The following is a 21,194-nucleotide window of genomic DNA, read 5'->3' on the forward strand; positions in this document are numbered from 1 at the left end:
TTTATGACCCCTTTGGCGGCACTGGCGGAGTCTTTTGGGGCCCAGATCGTATCCTATGCCGATGATACCCAGCTCCTCTTTACGTGTGGGAAGGGAGCAGATTTTGACGGCGAGAGTATCCGTGGGTGCCTTGGGGCTGTTTTTAATTGGTTCCAGCTTAACAGCCTCAAGTGCAACTCAGATAAATCTGAGGTACTCTTCTTCGGTTGTCGGTCTGATCCAGATTGGCAGGAATGGTGGCCTGTTAATATGTTCCCTCCAGCAGGTTCTTCCCAGCTAGCCAAGAATCTGGGGGTGAAGATCGATAACGGCCTGACGTTGAGATCCCAGATTCGGGGCTTAACGGGTACATGTTTTGGCCTCCTCAGGATGCTCCGTAAGTTTCTTCCTCTGCTCCCGGAAAATCACAGGAAGATTACGGTTCAGGCCTTAATTGGCTCGAGATTGGACTATTCCAATGTCCTTTCTCTCGGCCTGCCGGAATATCTTCTGCAACGGCTGCAGGTGGTCCAGAACTCGGCAGCACGGGCCATTTTTGGCCTCCGCGGGCGTGCCAGTACCTATGGCCTCCTGCAGTCACTCCATTGGCTACCTATCCAGAAACGGATAGTTTTTAAGGCCTTGACCTTGGCTCATAAGGCTCTCTATGCTTCTGGAGCGAAATATCTTCAAAAGAGGCTAGCTTTTTACCATCCTGCCCGTTCCCTGAGATCAGAGTCTTTGTTCCTCGCCGTGGCTCCTCGGGTAAAAAGGGCACGCATTGGGGGCTGGTCTTTCAGGCTGTTGGCACCACAGCTATGGAACACTCTGCCCGTGACACTGCGTAGCACTTCCAACCTGTTAGCTTTTAGGAAGGGCCTTAAAACTTGGCTTTTTGCTCTCTAGATTTGTTCTTTCTTTTATTACTGGTCTCTTTTCTCATTTGCCCTGTTGTGTTCTCTGTTACAGGTTAAAAATAAAAGCGCCGGGACACTCCTAGGAGTAGCCGAGCGCTATAAAAGACACATATAACATAACATAACATAAATGGAAGGAAATCCTGCTATTCTACACTTTAAGGAAATGAATCCTGCATTTAGGCATTAAGCATCTTTCAGACCTTTTTCACTGCCATCTGTACAAAATGCTATTATGGTCATGAGAAAGGAAGGGCTTTGTTTTAGAAATTGAACTAACAACACACACTCAGTAATGGTGCAAATGAGCAACTACTGGCTTGGGCAAGATCACAAGAAGAGAACACCAGGAGTTGGAAGTAGGCTAGTATCATATTGTTATGTCAGTAGTGGTGCAACACCACACTTCATTGACCTCACAAATAAGTCTCTTTTGTAACTATTTGATCAGTCATGCGAATGAGAAAATATATTGAAGTACCAGGATTTTAATATTAAACAGATAACACAAAGTTTTAAAGTAGGTGAGAAAAACCAATGACCTATCACAGTACAAAAAACTACAGTAGGTGATAGTGATGCTGTACAAATAAAGATCTTCAGGACATGTTGCGCATGAACACACAGGCAGGACTACCCCAATATTTCTAACTATGCCTACTGACACTGTGCAATGGTTCTTCCATCGGTTTTGATAAATCATTTGAGCTTGCTGTAGGAATAGCCAAAGGCAAGGGAGTCGTGACTGCAGCTACCACGGCGTTATTCTTCTAGTTGCTTTACTGCAAATGTAAAGTAATGCTCCGAATCTCAGTACAAATATCAACGCTCCCAAATATCAAAGACTACAATGGGGCCTCTGCTCAACAAGCTCTCGGTTCTACAGAGATTATATGGGCTAACCTGAAAACTCCAGGCCCATTGTTTGTCCTAATCTACATTATAGATACGCTGAAATTGCTCCCATCTCTAGTACGAATATTAACTGGACCGGTTCTAGAGGGTGGGCCAGGCCCTCCCAAGATAGCCTTTTGGCCCACCACAGTCCATTTGCAAGCAGAAACCCGTTTTTCTTCATTTTCTTGATGTAACAATCATATGCACCCGCAGCCTTGCTGTTAAAGCCTAATTGTATAACTTTTGTGTATAGCGCCAATGCCTTTGGATCTTTGAAGTGCTTGGAGGCAGGGGTGATGTCATAGGAGATGGCTGCCATTACTGTGAATGTGTAAACGAAAAGGGTACTGGAGACACCCCCACTATAGTGATGCCATAAACTCTGGTCACACAGTAATTAAGAGATTAAAACAAGTTTGTCAGAACGAGTATGAAGGATTTTGCCATAGAAAGAAAAGTATGTGAAATGCCCCTACAATCAGGATATACATCTTAGTAGAGTTTGTTTCATTTTCTTTCTGCTGTGATGTTATTCCTTAGTTATGCCTGGGATGACTGGAATTATGTGGCCGGGGTAAAGCCGGTTATGCAGAAGGGTTGACTAAATTATGTGGCAAGAAGACAAATTACACAGTGTAATGGGGCACATTTTGTGATATTATTACTTTATTATTTTTACATTTTTGCACGTTAACACTGTCTTGGCAAATGGATTAGAGCCAGAGCCACTGAAATTATGCGATTCAGCAACTGCAGCGTTTTATGTATAATTATGGAATTGACATATTTGCCACATAATGCATCATCTGCAGGATAGTCTGTAGATTTTAATTTAAAAAAAGATCATGAAAGGATCAAGTGTTATTCAAAATGCAGGGATGTGTTGCTGCACAGTGGCTGGCATTTCGCGAAGGTTTACTCGTCGCTAATGAAGTGAAACTTTTTGCCACTCTGTTAACATGTGCAAAAAAAATGACAAACTAATACATTATTACTATTCCACATTACATTGCAAAACGAAGTCAATCGTGCTACATAGTTTGATTCTCCCCTGTTGAATAGTTACCGAGGCCCCGAGTGTAGTGGTGCTGCTCTTGGGGCCCAAACCGATAAAAGCGAGACGGGTGAGGTGGAGAACAACCAAGGCGAAGCAGACAGATTGGAGAGTGAGGGGTAATAAGGATGAGGTAAGAGGGAGGATAGGGAGAACAAAAAGGAGGAGGGCGATGGGGAGAAAACAAAAGGCATGTTGGAAAGACAGAGGAGAGTAAGCAAGAGTGAGTGGAGGGCGAGGAACAGAGAAAAGGGCGAGGAAGAGAGATGACAGAGGTGGAGAGAGAAGAGTGCGGTGGAAATAGAAGGGTGAAGTGCAGCGAGGGCAAGTTGATGCAGAGTGAAATTTGCTTGGTCAGGAGAGAGAGAAAGTAGGTTCATATGAAAAGAGAGGAGGCCAAGGGGAGAGCAATATATAAGTGAAGTGGAGAAAGTGAAGAGACATATGGAAACAGGTGGCTAAGGTGGAAGGAGAAGAGTGAGGTGGGAGGAAGGAGAAGAGTGAGGTGGGAGGAAGGAGAAGAGTGAGGTGGGAGGAAGTAGAAGGTGAAGTGGGCGGGACAGCAAGGTGAAGTGGAGAGAAAGGAGGGTGAAATCGGAAGAGAGGAGTGTGACAGAGAAGGAGGTGGAGAGAGCAGAAGAGATCAAACCAATAGGTTTAAACCTCTATAAATACGGAGGTAAAACTAGAAGTCAGAGCCCGGCAGTATTTATGTTATGCAGCTCTCATCCGTACAAGAGCACCCAACATGCACAGACCCAGCTCTCAGACACCTAGGAGTCTCTGGACAGCACCACTGATCTGTATGACCTACCCAGTCTTCTTCATGGCCGATCCAAATCCTAAATGCTGGAGCCGAGCCCGACTAGAACATAGGATCATTGGGTGTAGCTCTTGACCATATTGGATAAAAAAAAAAAAAAAAAAAGACTCGACGACCTTGTTAAGAGTCTGCTTTGTAATATTCAAGGAATCAAGTCTATCCTAAAGGTTAATATAACAAAACCCAACCAGGTATGGCTGCGGACGAATGTAGCAACACTTTCTATATAAAAATGGACAGCCTCCAGACATCCCATTGGGAATTGCTATTTTCCAAACAGTCTTGGATCGGGAATGGATTCGCATCAACCTTGCGGAGAGGGAAGCAGTCGACCATATCTACAGAGAGGTAGGAACACTCCCAAAGACCAACACAAAGGGGAGGTACATGGGTGCAGAGAGAGATTCGACTGATTCCTCGTCTCCAATATTCATGAAGTATAATAACTCACGGGGGCGTGGCCATCCAGCCAACATGGTGGACGTGAACTGCTAGAGCTCCGTCCTTAGACCCCCTCGTTATCCTGGAAATTCCCCTGCAGAGGTGTTTGTTGTGCCCATTCTGTGAGGCATAGGTGCGGGGGCACAGCGGAGAACCTGTGGAGCCCAGCAGATCCTGGCTCGAAGCTGTGGCAGCGGAGACTGCCGACCGACGGAGACAGCGCGGGGGAGAAGCGCGAAACATGCCCCGCGGCCTGGCGCCCACTGACGAGTAAGAGTGCCGCTGTAGGGAGTCGGGCGCTGCCTTGGGCCCGGACGGTTGGCGGGCAGTGGGCCGCGACAGCGGGGCCCGGGCGGAGCCTGTGCCAGAAGCCTGGAGGGCGGCGGCAACTAGTGTGGTGACGGACCGGAGGGCTGTACAGCGCTGGTGGAAAGTGCTGACGGAAGGCGCAGCGGCTCCGACGGCCCATGGTTGCTGAGGCCTGGTGATCCCTCCTGGGGCCTGAGGCCCGTGAAGACCCACAGATGGCTGGCCTGCGCAGACGGCACAGCTGCCAATTCGCCTGAGGCTCGGGAGCAGCTACAGGGCGCAGTCCCTGCATGGTGAGGAGCGAGACCCGAGGCAGACAGAGAAGAGTGAAGCCCTGTGGCAGCTGAGTCCAGAGGCCTTGGCGGAGGGCTCGACAACGGGACGTTGGGGCCTGAAGAGTGCATGGTGTTGGGTAGCGAAGGTGGCTGGAGGACGCGCTGCCCCTGCACAGGCAGGTAGGAGTGAGGCCTAGGCCTGAGGTCTGCGCATGGCCTGCCCCGCGTTGGACTGGGCCTCTGAGAGTGCACCTGGGACTGGGGGCTGTCACATCGGAGGCTGTGGGGAGCACCTGACCAGGCAGCTGCGGCATTTCGTGGTGTCTTCCCCCCACGGCCTTGCCACAAACCGGAGGCCTCCTGGCTAGCACAGCGGGGAGATATCGTGCTGCGTCAGATACGGCGACAGTGGGGACCACCCATTACTGGCGACACCTGTGTTCAGGCCAGGTAGGCATCACCCGGGGACATTGTTGTGTGACTCTTTGGTTCGGGTTGCATAATTAAGGCGCACTGGAGCTTGGGCGCCATTTTAGTTTGAGCGACCTACCCCTAACGCGGGACACACAGAGGCTACAGGCGCTTGAGACTGTGCTGCTGGGCTTGATCCGCCCCTGTGGCGCTGAGGCCTCTGCTGCTCGGATTCATTGGGGACAAGCAGGTGCAGTCTTCGGAGGAGGGGGGAGTCGGCAAGGGGGCCCCTGGGGACGGCGAAGGTGACGCGCTCTCCTTGAACTGCGTGGTGAAGACGGTCTATCGTCTGGGCCTCCCCGGATTTTATGCTATTTATCTTGAGGCACGATCTTGACAGTGTTGGCGCTGGGCTCGAATAGGCAGTTCCCCCCTGCTGCTACTGGCGCTACGGCCTGGCCGGCGAGGAGACTTCTCCCCTAGACTCTCGGAGAGGGACTGGTGCTGGACAGCTGGAGGCCGCTAACAGGTGTGGATGCCTACTGCGCAGCAACTGGTGATGGGCAGACTCCGGGATAAATCCCAGCAACAGGCGTCTGACGGACTAGACTCCTCACGCGGACAACAGAACGATAATATGGTCCGACGGCAACCCTCGCAGCCAAAATGGACTCTATGCTGGCAGGGGTGGAGTGAATTGGCACTACGCTGGAGCAAACTAAAGTGTTACTAGAGGCCCGTATCGACAAGGTCACGTCTGACTCCACTCTTCTTCACGCTGACCACCGTAAGCTGTCAGAGTCAGTTACCGAGCAGCGTCAGTCGCTCCAGAAACTACAGCCTGTGGTGCAAAATCATGCTTCAGCGCTCCAAGATATTACAGACAGGGTTCATGTGCTGGAGGATCGCATCGAGGATGCGGAAGGGCGCTCCCGGAGCAACAATGTTCGCTTCCGGAGGGCGAAGAAGGGAAAGACCCAGAGCGGTATGCAGAGAGCTGGTTACGGGATCTCCTACCTCCAGGGGTGTTGACCCCACATTTTGTGGTAGAAAGAGCACACAGGGTGCCGGTGCAAAAGCCCAGACGCGGTGCCCGGCCTCGTCCATTCCTCTTCAAGCTCCTCAACTACTGTGATCGAGACGTGGTGCTTCGCGAAACCAGGAAACTGGATGATTTGCAAATGGGGAACAGCCACGTGATCTTTCCAGACTACACGGCAGCAGTACAGAAAAGGAGCAGCACGTACATGGCTGTGAAGAGGCAACTGAGGGAACTAGAGCTGCCATATTCTCTGTTACCCTCTCGCCTCTCGAAGGAGGGGGTCCGCTTCTTTGATGCCCCATCGGACGTCTGGGACTGGCTGGAGGAGATGGGGCACTGGAAAGGAGCACGGCCTATGGGCTTGGAGGAGGGTGAGTGGCAGGTGCAGTGATCAAGGAGGTGCAGAAGACGTAGAGCCCGTCAGGGCGCGGGCCCTGGCCCTGGCCCAGTTGCACCCAGCCCGGAGAAAATGCGACTAGAAAGACAGGAAGCACTTGAAGCCGTCGCGACCTTGAGAGAGGTGAATGGTGTTGCCCGACTGGACTCCCAGCTGCACAGTGAATCGGACATAAGTGGCTCGTCATCCCCGTCCACGGTGCTTTCAGAAGATATGATTATGCCAGTGGTGACGCCACAAACAGCTGACCATCTTATGTGACTGAGCAGTGAACTGTAGCGACTATGCAAGAGTACCTGTCTCTGAATACGTTATTAGTTGCTGTATCCTTCTAGAACTATTGCTGTGCACGCTGCTGCAATGTGCTCCCAGCCGAGTGCGTATGCGCAGCTCTGAAATGTTGTACAACTAAACGCATGGGGGTGTTTCGGCTGGCCCGCAGCCGGAAGGCGCTAAGCATTTATCACGCACTTGGGTTCCCCCGCTGGTGACCAACACCGGCCTGGTGTGTTTACATCCCTAGATTTCCCAAGCACCTCTTGAACATCGGGGGGTCTGAGATGGGGGCGTAACATGTTACGGTTGTTGGCAGCACACTCACCTAGACAGTCTTGCGCTGGACTAACATCATCTTGTGTGGTGGATCTCGTTGAGGTTTGGACGTATGCCCCCTTGGGGACTCGCCCCTTTTGTTCCACTGTTTGTGGTTGTTTTCATGTTTCAGTTGAGGCGCACTGATATCCCCTCCCCTGATGGTGTTCGTAGGTTCCCCCCTGAGGTGTTCCCCCGGCCCTGCGCGGATGCGACGCATCCAGGCACATGACGCACACTAACATACTCACCTGGAATATCCGCGGCATGCACACCCAGTCACGATGTTATTCGGTCTTTTCCTACCTGCAGCGACATGGGGTGGGGATTGCACTTCTCCAAGAGAAGGAAACAAGAGAGGTCGCTGTACTGTTCCTATGGAAAGTGTGGGAAGTGTTTAGCTGGCATGACCACAGATGTTAGAGTAACATCCTGGGGCATCCATTTTGTTGGATATAATGGCCTCACACACCCCGAAGGATGTCATGCTTCATCATCGGCAGTTGCTCCTCGTCGGGGAGGCGGTGCAATCCCCGACGGGCTCACCTCAAAGAGGGGCTCTTTGGCGGAGATCTTTTTCCAACTGCCTTATGGTGAGGTGGGGGTGTGTGGACCGAGCTAGGTGTGGTGGTGTGCGGGGTATTAAAATGTAGCTAGGGGTAGCGGAATTCAATTTATTCTGGGGGTCCCCTGGCTGCAGTTAAAAAGAGGGGTTAGGCTCACTAAGAGTCAACAGGTTAGGTCAGGTTAGGTCAGGTGACCCTAGATGAGGCTAAAGGTGATGAGGGTCGACATGTTTCACGCTGTGGGTCTAGTCACCCGCGATTCATCAGGACCGTATAAATGTGCAGTGTCAAACCTGCAAGTGTCATGTATGTCTTATGTTACCTCTGTGGGTACTCCTATGCCTAAAGGTTGAGGACTACATGCCACATGAGGGCTCGGCGGAGAAGGGTAGGTCGATCTGCACGGATACAGGATGATTGAGCATAAACCTTGGGCTCTCCCTGATGTCTAAATCCCGCCGACCCCTCATGTGGCATGTAGTCCTCAACCTTTAGGCATAGGAGTACCCTTAGTGAGCCTAACCCCTCTTTTTAACTGCAGCCAGGGGACCCCCAGAATAAATTGAATTCCGGTACCCCTAGCTACATTTTAATACCCCGCACACCACCACACCTAGCTCGGTCCACACACCCCCACCTCACCATAAGGCAGTTGGAAAAAGATCTCCACCAAAGAGCCCCTCTTTGAGGTGAGCCCGTCGGGGATTGCACCGCCTCCCCGACGAGGAGCAACTGCCGATGATGAAGCATGACATCCTTTGGGGTGTGTGAGGCCATTATATCCAACAAAATGGATGCCCCAGGATGTTACTCTAACATCTGTGGTCATGCCAGCTAAACACTTCCCACACTTTCCATAGGAACAGTACAGCGACCTCTCTTGTTTCCTTAGTGCAAAACACGGACACAAGCTGCAACTGGACCTTCCACCCACCCACATGGGTGGTTAACCGTGTCCGTTGATCGATTGATCACCTTCTCTAAACTCCCTTCCTTTGATACACTTCTCCAAGAGACACATATGACGCAGATAGAGCTTGACAAACTCCGCAGGCGTTGGGAGGAGGCAAAGTTTTGGTACGACCTTCTCAGCGCATGCATGTGGCACACTGATTTGGGTGAGGGCGGGTGTCCCCTTCATTTGTATAGACGTAGTGGTGGACCCAGAGGGAAGGTACTCCTTGGTGAGGGGACGGTTAAATGGTCAGGAAGCACTAAGCACGCAGCTCTAATGGAGCAGCTGAGGTGTCATAACTATGCGGCGCACACGGATAGAACACATGCCAAGGCAGATCGGGCCGGCCGGCTGTTAGCCTGGCTGATACAGAGAGATCGGCAGGGGAGCCCTGATAGGAGCTTCGTGTACGGCGGAGGGGGAGATGGTGTACACACAGCGCGAAATACATCGTGCCCTGACTGACCATTATAAGCAACTATACAAAGCCTGTTACACCGGTCCCAGACAGGCGTTAGAAAGGTTCCTAGATACCGTTACCTTGCCTGTGGCCTCCGACGAACACAGGGCTGTGCTTAACGCCCCCTCACACTGGAGGAAGTGGGAGACACGATTCAGGCTTTGCCGACCGGGAAAACTCCAGGGCCGGATGGCCTGCCTGCCGAATATTATAAGGCGAACCGTGAAGCCCTCACGCCCTTATTTCTCCAACTGTATAATACAGCTTTGGACGAGGGCTTGTCCCTTCATCCATGCGGGAGGCATTTCTGGTCTCACTGCCCAAGCCAGACTGGGACCCCACAGCCCTGGGTTCATACAGGCCACTGGCTATGCTGAACGTGGACTATAACATTTTCACAAACACGCTTGCAGGGAGGCTAGCGCCGGTGGTCACACACTTGATACACTCTGATCAAAATGGGTTCGTGCCCGCGAGAGCAACGTCCCTGAATCTTAGGAGATTTTTCGGGGTGGCAGCTGAGGCGACGATGAAATGGCCCAGGGCGGGGTGCCTGGTAATAGACCTGGAAAAGGCTTTTGAACCCCTAGAGTGGGGTTATCCGTCAGCGGTGTTAGCTCGTTATAAGCTTGACATAGGCTTCCTGCAGATGGTCGAGCTCGTCTACACTAATCCGGTGGTCCGGGTGCGGCTGGGCCCCTACATTTCTGAGGCAGTGGCAGTGGGCCGGGGCACCCGGCAGGGATGTCCCCTGTCTCCACTACTGTTCGCGCTGGCTGTGGAGCCCTTGGCGGTGGCCTTGAGGCAGACTCTAGGAGACAGCATTCCCTTGGGAGATGAGATTCATCAGGTATCGCTCTATGCCGATGACCTGCTGGTGTTTGTGAGGGACGTGGTATATATTCCGGAACAACTAGCCCCATTGTCGCGTCAATTCGCGGTTGTCTCGGGCCTCCGGGTGAATGCGGGCAAGTCCTGCCTTTATGCGTTAGGCGCTGGGATAAAAGATCTGGGGTACAGTCTCGAAGGCACAAGAGTCCAATGGAAGGCTGACACCTTTAAGTATCTGAGGATCCAGATCTACCGTCAGCCGGCTGAAATATTCGATGGCAACCTTGGGCGGGAGGTGGCGGCGCTTAGATCCCAGATAAGCTTTTGGTCCACACTCCCACTGACCACTACGGGCAGAGTGGCTCTTGCCAAGATGGTCATGCTTTCCCGACTCCTGTACTATTTTGTTAATCTGCCCCTATTTATCCCGGCCTCTTTCTTTTCGTCGCTTAATGCGGTCCTGCGGGACTTTATCTGGGGCGCCTCTCGGAACCGACTAGCGTCGGTGAAGCTATTTTTGCCAACAGACAGGGGAGGGCTGACCGCCCCTTGCTTGAACATTATTACCTGGCTGCCCAGCTCCAATGGATCGCCGATGGTTGGCGGATAGGGTTAGAGATGATACCGCTACAGATGAACCACCGTACCCTCTGGAGCGTGTAACCAGACTCTTTCATCCTCTGGCGACGCCTACGAGGCCCACTCCGCTGCTGCTGGCAGTGGCATTCAAATGTTTTCGTAGAGCCCTGTTCCTCACAAAAAATGTACTCCTGTACGCGCCTGCTATTCCTTTGGAGGGTTCTCCGGGAGTCCTTACACGCCCCATGCTGGAGCAGTGGAGGAAGGCAGATATCCAGACCCTGGGTGACCTCTACCAGGATGGAGCATTAGTGGCATATGAGACATTGGTAACTGAGGACGGACTCCCCCCTTGAGGGATTCTTGATCCATCGCTCCCTCGTGGCGACGCTGACGGCCAGGTGGGGAGACATGGCGTCGGAACCTGAACAGCACTTACCATGCAGTACCTCAATGTCCTGGGGAGGGGTAAACATCTGGTCCGCTGGTTTGCTGCGTCGCTTCGGATCCACACGGGAACCAGTCTGGCCCCACTTAGGGGTAAATGGGAGAGAGATATGGGACGGCCACTATCTGATAAGGAGTGGGAGAGAATCCTTAAAAGGGATTAGCATGCATATGTGCCCGTGATTCTGCTGCTGCTGTTTTTGTTTACTTATAGTTGTTGTAGAAAAGTCATTTTTGTGCACAGGCCCATGTTGGGACCTGTGCACGATCCTGCTAATGTAGGAGGCTCAACGTGTAGACAGTCATGGACTATTCTCGAGGTAGCCCGCTCAAGCATTTCACGCTCTTGCCAGCCTTGGGCGATTTTCCTTTACTGTTGAAATACCGTAAATGTAGCACTGTGCCCTTCAATTGTGGTGATATAATGTACACGTATATTCGATTGCATTGCCCAAGTAGCTGAGATGTAATAGTTAAAATCCTTGTTATTCCATACGATCTCTAAAACGCTAATAAACAGATTTGACAAAAAAAAATGAAGTATAATAACTCACCGGTAAAAGGCTTTAGCTAATGGAAAAAGCTAGCATATGACATCCTCGAACACAAGATTTCATGAACTCCATTTCTTTGTTCTATTATTACTCACTATTTTTGTTTGCAATCGCAATTGCTTCAGTTGAGCCATCTTTTATCTTTTCGGTTTCATATAAAAATTGTTTTACTGCCTCCTCACATTAAATGTTTGTTAAATGTTTTCTTTCAAGATGTAGTGTGTTACAAATAGTGTCTTCGTTTACTTGGCTTGCTTGCCTCCTTGCGGCGTTCGGTAGTACTGCATTATTTTTGGTACTTCAATTTGGTAATGCTTTGAAGAGGTTCATTTTTACACCTTTCTGTCTCCGATCATAAAAACAATCCCTCCCACAAACAGATACAGAGGCTGTTAAGATATGAATATAAATCAACAAACAAATTCATAAGTTTGACATGTGTCCGTGTTCCTAACGCACGGCATGTGCTTTTGTTGGAGCTTGCCCAATACTACAGCACTTGGTAAACTGTTCTGCGACTGGATATGTGCAATTCTCACTTACATAGCGCCTTAACACTCCGATGTTCAGTAACGCGGTCATACTTTGCTTCCAACATACTTCAATAGTAGAGTATGACAGGAGTCCCATAACAGGGAAGCACAAAGTCCCGGAAGCAGCATTGTAGGGGGTCCCTGCCAGGATCTTATTCTGAGAAGACTCTAGGTTACACTCTAAAACATGATCAAGCATCTAACCAAGACTTTCAGTGCAAGCATGTACTTAGTCTTGAGCCTCACTGCGCTCCATGAGGCGTGAATTTACCCATCCATGCCAAGATCCACCAAACGCTGTAGAAACACTTGGGATTTTAAAGTATTCTACTGTGGCCCTTTTATTATCAGAACATTTTTAAAAGCGGAGTCTACAATTGTTAAGCCGACTGAATAAGACCATAGCGGTTTTAAAATGTGAAGATAGTCTGCAACAAGTAAGGCAATATGTAAACAACTGCTCAAAAAGTGATCTCGCAACACAAAATGAAATAGGGGAAAAAGATGGAGGAGTGCTAATGGGGAGATGTTAACTTGAATGAATGTACAATCATGGACCTACAAGTACCACTTCAAAATAGAAAATCAAAATCGTTACTAGACAGCTGAAATATAGTGTGTAGGAGATTTCAAGTAAAATAGAGCAGAATTAACTGGGTAAAACAACCAGCTTTATTGGAAATATTACAATTAATCGTGGTACAGCCGTTATAGGTAGACAAGAGTTTTACTGCCTAGTCTGTTGAAAAGGAGTTTTTAAAACCCCATACCGCGACAAACTACACTGGCGAGAGTGTCTTTACCAGTCTAGGACAATCAAAGGCCCTTTAAATGACTGGAGGCAGCAGTCTGCTTGTCCTGGGTAAGAGTTTGCTACTTTCTCTAAAGCCTGCAGTTCACTCCCGTTTCAGTAACTTGCACTTCTTGCTGCTGAACCAAGCAAGAATGCTAGTACTGTAGGTAAGGAGATCTGAGCTAATGGCCAGTTTGTTGAATCCGGAGACCTAGGATCTAATCCCAGCTTTGGAACTTAAACAAATAAATACAAGACTATTGGAATCTCTAGTCTGAATTGCTATGTAATATAAGCATGTTTAATATACAGCAAGTGCATACAATTTAACTGTTCCATATGAGGTCTAGTGTTGTTCCAATTACACCTTCTACCCCCGCCTCCTCATGAAACCCAGATTAGGAATCTGTATTTAGATGGAGTGGGACACACACACTCTCAAAGATTCTGTAACAACAAATCTCTCGGTGAACGCTTGCTGCTCTCTGAAGCGAGATCGGTGCTTTATCCAATGCTTAAAATAAAATAAAACCAGTCTATCTACTGTCGTCTTCCACTGGTTCTTAGGGGGCTTCCAGACAATTGCATTGCATTGCACCACACAGAAAATAGTCTGCTTTAAAAAACAAAGGAATTCAGGAAAGGATGCTTTCTTCACGTGTTGCTACTATCAGACTTAATCAAATGAGTTAAATGGATATTGTCACAGTGACATTGTAATCAGAATTTCCAAACCCATGCTTCATGGGTTTGCAAAAGGCTATCTAGCTTTCTGAGCTGATGAACTCGCTTGGTTGGTTTGGTTTTTAAAAAACATCTCGAACACATTTCTTCTCCAGTACCATTTTACGGCCTATTCATGTATTTAAGTAAAAGTAATTAACAAAAAAGGCACACATATATAAGGGAAAATAATTATCTCCAAAAATAGTGTCCTGTGCATAAAGCACAAAGTATATTTTGGCTTGATCACAGAACAAAAGTGCACCAAGAGGACAAGGAGAGCCCATCTTCACCCGCGAGTGGGTCCCTCAGATGGGAGTCCTACTCCTTCCCTTACCACTGTTCACATTCGTGATAGAATACCAGCAAAACAGAATTGAAGTTAATGATCACACGCAGGCAGGTTAGGCCACTTCCCACTGAAGAAAACAATGCAGGTGACTGCTGCTAAGACAAGTCTGCAACTCAGCTGACCAGCACTAAAAGTAATTCAAATCTTTACCGTTGACAGCGTTGTTGGTACTCCATGGGGCAGGAGTAGGGTTATATTGGTCCCAAAAAAACACAGTTGCAATTTGCAACTAGTCTTTTTGCAATCAGTCTAGCCTTCTGAAAACCTGCTTATGTACTTATTCGCAAGTTTGCACAGTTTTGAATAGGAATGGGTCGCAGGCTGGCTTACCTCATTAGTATTCATGAGATTGGTGGCAGACGGCGACTCACTCCAGTTGGACAAAATCACAGGGATGGTAATATGCAAAGGTCGGCACATCACCTTGCCCGTGAATGATTTTAAAATAAATATCTTTTTTTAGACAGTTGTGCTCTGAACCACTGACCATTCCCGAGAAACATTTACAAACATTCACAAAAGTAAAAGGGTGCTAAGGGGATACCTTGCACTTTGCTACTCAGTCTCCATCTCAACTTGGAAGTTGGTAACTTTTTATTTACTTGCAACTGCAATTAAAGTCACAAACCACTGATACATTGCATACCCATTGGTGCATATGAAAATCATTTTTTGCCATCACAATCCCTGCTTCCAAGTGCTTACGACCTTAAATATAAAGGCGTGAAGAGCTGGTGCTATTTTGATAGCTACTAATTAGACTCCTCCTACATGATACCAGTTAATCCCCCTTTCTGATGTTTATAAACACGTTCTTTCTGCCTAGAAAGTGAGTCAGACATAGAAAATTTGTGGGTGGATTTCAAAAACATTTGAGGATAATTTGTAAACAAAATCTGCTGGAAACTAATAAGCCTACGTTTTACACAGACCAATCTAGACCGCAGACTATATAAGTCGATACCATCGCAACACAGCTCATAAGAGAAAATGCTCAAGCAAACACACTTGAAACTACACCTGAACCTACAAGTTTTCGAGGGGAAAAAACCCCTAATTAAGCCAAAGTTCTACATTAGTTTTTTAATCAGTTTGAAAAAACAAGTAAGACACTTTATTTATGAATACAAGAGGCCATTAAATGTAGCAGTTAAAAAGGCTCTATTAAGAATTTGGACATAACCACTATAAAGGGAGTTGATAAGTAAGTAGGAGGTGGTGATGGTGGTGGCGGCGATAATATCCATTTAGCGGGTAGTGAGGTTGTGAAACTGAAGAAAGGAAGGAAGAAAAGAAGTAGACATGATGCAATCTCTATTTTGAAACAAAACCATCACCAGCAACAAACAAAAGGAGAATGCTGCTTCTGCTGCCAGTCAGCAGTGAAGAAAATTGCTTCTTACAAAAAACAGCTACCAGAAGTGGATCAGATATTAATGAAGACTGCTTTGATAAGTACTGACATGGAAAACCGTATACCTTTAACATTTTCTTTACCTTTTGGCTTGCCATCTTCAAAGATCCTGTCACCGTACATCCAGTGCCTGAAAGAACACAGAGTTTGTTAGATCACATGCTTCCAATTTAATTTCAGAACTTCTTTCTAATAATGTCTAAATGTTCACGCACCTCAACCCTCTGGTAGCGAGAATGAGCTCGCCTTTCTTTAGATCTATTCTGGGCTCCTCTGTGCATGGTGTGGTGAAAAACGTCTTGATGCCTTTGGTCACCGGGCAGCACGCTCCACTGAAATCTTCTGTGGCTCGGTACCGCACCTACAATCAAACATCCAGAGTGAGAAATTGAACATGATCCATGCATCTTCTCTTGATAGGTGAGGCACTGCAGGAAAAAGTCCTAATAATGTAGGTTCCCAAACTGCTTGGGTAAAAAGTCTGATTTGAAATTGCAGGGAAGAGGAGATAGAGGTTCGATAACAAACAAAATGCAATTCTTACAATGGGCGTTCGGCCCACAGAAGTGTTCTTGTAACTGCGTAAGGAAGTGGTGCATCTAATGGGAGGTGGAGGTAATGTAGGAGAAAAAACATGGACGACTGAAAGGGAGAGTGGAATATTATAAGAGGGAGAAAAAGAGGTTGGTTAGGAATAAAATTCAATATTACTTGCACAGTGCGCAAAAAGCAAAACAGCACAGCTCTTGGTTTGCATCACCACATTGCACAACAAAAACAGCACATTGGTTTTGGCTGCACTTAAAGAAGACTACTGAGGATTGTTTGAGTCCACATCAAAATCACCTCTAGGCACTTGTGAGAGTTTTGCTGAGGATATTGTGCTTATTAAATGCCCATTTCGGAAAACAGTGGAGCACTGCAGGCCGACTTCTTCACACTGCCCGCAAAAGTCTTCAAACCCGTGCTTTGCTCATTCTATCCTTGCTCTCGCTTCTGACACTGCCAGCACAGAATGATATTCCTGCCACGTGCAATGATTTTGTGCGAAGTAGACAGACTCCCAGATGGACCAAAACTTGCAATTCGGAAATCTGGGTTTTAATTGTCCAACCTTTGACTGGTTATCCACTACTGCAGGAAGAGGGGTGCTCTCCGCCTTGCGGGGGGGGGGGGGGGGGGGGAGGGAGGGGGAGTACAATGAGAACAACTGTAGCACAGCAAAAGGTTGGTAGAGACTACCTTGCAATCCAAATAACTTGATGTAACCTTTAGCCCTGGTAGGAGCTGACCCAACATTTCAATTAAAGTGTGCGTCTCTCAGATTAAAAACTTGAAAGTAGTGTTTTAACTGTGCTTGTTCCTTTGATGCCTCCTAAATGTCGAGTCTAGCTGATGTTCATTTTACCCCCTAATCAATGTTAACTTGCTTGGGTAAAAAGTCCGATTTGAAATTGCAGGGAAGAGGAGATAGAGGTTCGATAACAAACAAAATGCAATTCTTACAATGGGTGTTCGGCTGCGTAAGGAAGTGGTCCATCTAATGGGAGGTGGAGGTAATGTAGGAGAAAAAACATGGACGACTGAAAGGGAGAGTGGAATATTATAAGAGGGAGAAAAAGGGGTTGGTTAGGAATAAAATTCAATATTACTTGCACAGTGTGCTAAAAAACAGCACAGCTCTTGGTTTGCATCACCACATTGCATAACAAAAGCAGCACATTTGTTTTGGCTGCACTTAAAGAAGACTGCTGAGGATTGTTTGTGTCCACATCAAAATCACCTCTAGGTACTTGTGAGTTTTGCTGAGGATTCTGATCACACCTCAATCGTACAACATGAATAAAACTGTAACGCGTTGCTTTCCAAGTGTAACTCTCAAGTAATGTAATGTAATGTAATGTAATGTAATGTGTCTTGTAAAGCGCACTGCTGCCCTGAGGTGTCGTGGCGCTGTAGACCGCTGGGGAACCCGTCCTGGCTATCCCTGTGAGATGGTCCCTACTGGGTATCTCCAAGGTGAAACCAGGCATCCCCGGCGAATGTGGGGGGCCCGTTGTAGAGATGAGGCAAGCTAATGCCCAGAGTTGCCGAGTGTGATCCCTGGTTAGAGTAGGCACCGAGGCGAGAATTATCGAGTCTGCTGACCCTGGTCCACGACCCTGCCGCATCGGGAATTGAACCCTGGTCCCGGGCCGTTCTCTGCTTACGGGTCTGCCGCCTCTAACCAGTGAGCCACACCACTCCACTGCACAGCATGAACCTAGCTCGACTAGTTTGCTATTTCTTATGCTACATATCTTGACTAAAAGAAAATATATAAGATATATGGGTGATCCTTTAAGACGCAGCCTGGATGCAAGAAGGGCACAGCATGTTGCAATGCTGGAGAAACTATCAGAAGGAGAACAATGCCTACCTATCAAAACACAAAACAAACACTATTTCTCGTTTGCTGGGAGACTGAACTCTCTGTACCAGGCCTTTCTATGCATATTACAATGAATTATCCATTAATGACAATGATGCTTTCTAATGTATTCATCTAAGTAGATACTGCAGTGTTACCCACAACAGAAATAACAAAGTTACCCTGACAAAGCAAGAAGTGCTGAGAAAAAGAACTTGACAATTAGGTATGCACAGCTGAAGGTACTTGCCATCCCAGAAAGGGACTCCTAGGAAGTCCTAGAAGGACCCCATGCTCAAGAGGACCTGGGGCACAAACAATAACAGGAGCCTGTGGCTGTGAAGTATGGCCTACAGTAAAATGAGAGGAGGAGGTTTCTCAGACTCAATACTTAACCATAAGGATGCGTTTGCAGCCATAACAGTACAGTGGATAACCCACTGGTTCTAGGTTCTAGGCTCCTAGTACGGAGGATGAAGTCTTCAAACTAGCATCAAAGTGGTTAATCAACTGCATTATCATGCCCAACAGGGAGTTTCTCTCACGCAGGTCAGGTTTTTGGTCATGAAATCCAATGTAGCCTGTCTGACCTGTTCCGACCGTACACACCGGTAAGACACTTTGTAGGACACCTTAGTGTAAATAAACTACATACAAGGTAGGAGGCAAGTGATGCTCACTCAATGTGTATAAGCCAACAATTTGAGGCAGCATGAGCGAAGCAGATGGCAGAGAGAGACATGAATATTTGAGGTACACAAAACCTAAGAGTTTCTTGAGAAGGAGAAACAAGACAATACTAAGAAGGTTTAAGCTTTGTCTATCGGCAGAAAAACTATAAATACTACTGTCCAAGAGGAGGGAGGGGGGTTGTGGGCGTCGGTCCGGGGGCCTAGTGCCTCATGGAGAGCTCATGTTGGTCGCATTTCCATCCAGATTCAAAATTATTAAAGCTACCAAATAGGCATAAAAATATAACTTTTTGCTAGCATTGGGAAGGACCATGTTAACACGCAATGAAGGGGGGGGGGGGGGCTTTCAGGCAGGTTCCCAAACTTATTCAAGGACAAGAGGTAAGATTTTACCATTTGATCACCATTAGAATGTAGGTATATAAACCACTGCCACAGTTGCTGTGGAGCTGGCATGATAATCCATCCTACAGATGGCTGAAGAACAAGTTGAGGGCTTTCAGGTGAACTGAGTTGTAACATGGACAGAGCTGCGGTGGGCTCATCGCTTTGCTAAGGTTGACTGATGGGAGCACACAAAGGGAGGTCCCCCCACACTTTTCTAGCGATAGTGGGGTCTTGACTCTATTCTGTAAGGACTCATGATCCAGATACTGACACCCAGTGCCCTGAACACCAGACACTGCTGACTTTTCAGGTGTAGGAGCCCTTGCCCACAGACATCCAGACTTTCTCTATTCGAGGCTAGAACTGGCTGCACAAGAAAAGCAACTGTTGTAGGCGGACATAGCCTGCTGCTGCTGGGGTCCTACCAATGCCAGTTATCAATCTTCTTTTTTGCACATTTCATGTCAGGCACATTTCCAACATTTTATTTTGGGCGATGGTTAGGTTAAGAGTGTGAAGAGGGTAAAAGGGGACAGGAGGAGCAATGGGAACGGCATTTATGAAGCAGACAAAAAGCAAAGGAACCAAAGAACCTTTCTTTGCAAATCTAAATCTAAACCTAGTGACCACCCCACCCTTCTACAACCGAACATGTTCATAAAAGCACTGATATTAGAGCAGTCCCTTCTTTCTTGTGGGTGTCAAAGGTGAAACTGAGAGCAAGCTCCAGTGAGGGGAGAGGATGGAGATTGAAATGCAGTGAAGGTAGAGTCTATGTATCCATTTTCTGGTGTTCTTAAAATCCCATCTAACCTGGTCTATTTTTCTAAACTCCATCTTCCATTACTCCCTCTTAAAATGCCAGGTACAGGCTTAAAAAGCCCTAAGAAGCACCACTTACAAACAAAGGCCACACATTACAACAACCCCAAAAAGCAACATCTGGCACTGGGACAAGAAGTAGGGAAAATGAGAGGACAAGACAAAATGTTTAGCAACATGTTGACGAAGGCTCGATAAAACAGAAATATGAAAAGAAAGGAAGGAACAGGGTCTGCCACACTACTATAAGAGTGGCTTGCAATATAGCAGCAGCCACGAGGGAGAGGGAGAAAAATAACCGACTGGAGACAGCGAAGTCGAGGAAGTATGCAACGTAGAGAGAAAAGCAAAGCTAGAAGCAGGAAGTAGTAAAGTAGAGGCTCGATTTATAAGGGCAGTTATAGACTACCTAGCTGCAACCTTCCAAACAAGTGAAAAAAATATGTATTCAGTCTTGGACTAGAGCCGAAGACAAACCGAGAAACAAAGATCCTCAAAAAACGTGGGGAACTAATCCACCCTTACACACTAAACACCATCAATGCTATCTGACTAAGCATTTTGATGCCAGTTGGAAGGCTTCTTTCTCAGTTCTAGGAGCTTATAGCCTATACCCAGTGGGTTATGCACTGTGCTATTATGGTTGCAAGCACATCCTTATGGTTAAGCATTGGTTTCAAAATCTCCTTCGGTCAACAAGTTACTAAACCCAAAAGCAATCACCTTCTGGCCAAGCTCCTATCCATGCACAGATGACAAAATGTTAATTCTGAAGCTCCAAATAGCACAAACAAAAAAGGTATGAAATTAAATGTGCTGACAAGCAACGTGCAGATATTTATCAACCCCAACATGGTAAAGACCAATGGACATGAACTCTGGGACGTACTCCATGGTGAAACTTTGGCCTGGGTGATAGACAAAATCAGGCCAGAAGAAGCAGATGGAGTGATTTTAAGAGCTTCAATAGAATCCCTTCAGCAAATGAGGGCAAAAAAACGAAAGTATTGAGAAATTTGAAACTGACAATTTGATGTTTTCTGAAGAGAATTAATCTCAACCAAGTATGGTAAGAAAAGCCCTTCTATCAGAACATTTGGAACTGAAAGATGTAGGTTTTCCCCAGCCAGAGTCCTTCTACTCACCGGTGAATGTGGTCTTGGAACTTAATTACAACCATTGGAATTTACATGCATTTAATTACACCCATTTTCCCTTAAACTTCATTATCTAAACACTGTAGGTGTTTATCTTTGATGATAATTCATCTATTTTGTTGTAACATGCACAAATTGTAATATGCCGAACTATATACACACTGGGTGGCAGCAGTTTAAGTAATAAAGACATATACAACGTGTAGTTTTTCTGTACTTTCTCACCCCCACACGATAAATTATTTTAAATGGGTGTTTAAAAAAATCCTTGTGTTGCGCCTTTCCCTTTACTATAAACATTTCTCGATGGAGTGTCAGACGTGTGCAAGTTTAGGAGATAGTGATGTGCTAAGAAGTAAGTCAAACATTTAAATGAGCAGATA

General features: G+C 47.2%; 1 protein-coding gene across 1 annotated transcript in view; it reads right to left on the minus strand.

Annotated features, from left to right (window-relative positions):
- The window catches only part of ZDHHC6 (zDHHC palmitoyltransferase 6), a 136,235-nt gene that overhangs the window by 14,148 nt on the left and 100,893 nt on the right, over positions 1-21,194 (minus strand). Inside the window, exons 9-10 of the mRNA XM_086922790.1 lie at positions 15,559-15,704; positions 15,427-15,473 (exon numbers count right to left, since the gene is read on the minus strand). Of these exons, the coding sequence (XP_086778916.1) occupies positions 15,427-15,473; positions 15,559-15,704 (193 nt within the window). The remainder of the gene's footprint in view (positions 1-15,426; positions 15,474-15,558; positions 15,705-21,194) is intronic.

This window comes from Lissotriton vulgaris, chromosome 5 (assembly GCF_964263255.1).
Source record: "Lissotriton vulgaris chromosome 5, aLisVul1.2, whole genome shotgun sequence".
In the NCBI taxonomy this organism is placed as follows: domain Eukaryota; kingdom Metazoa; phylum Chordata; class Amphibia; order Caudata; family Salamandridae; genus Lissotriton; species Lissotriton vulgaris.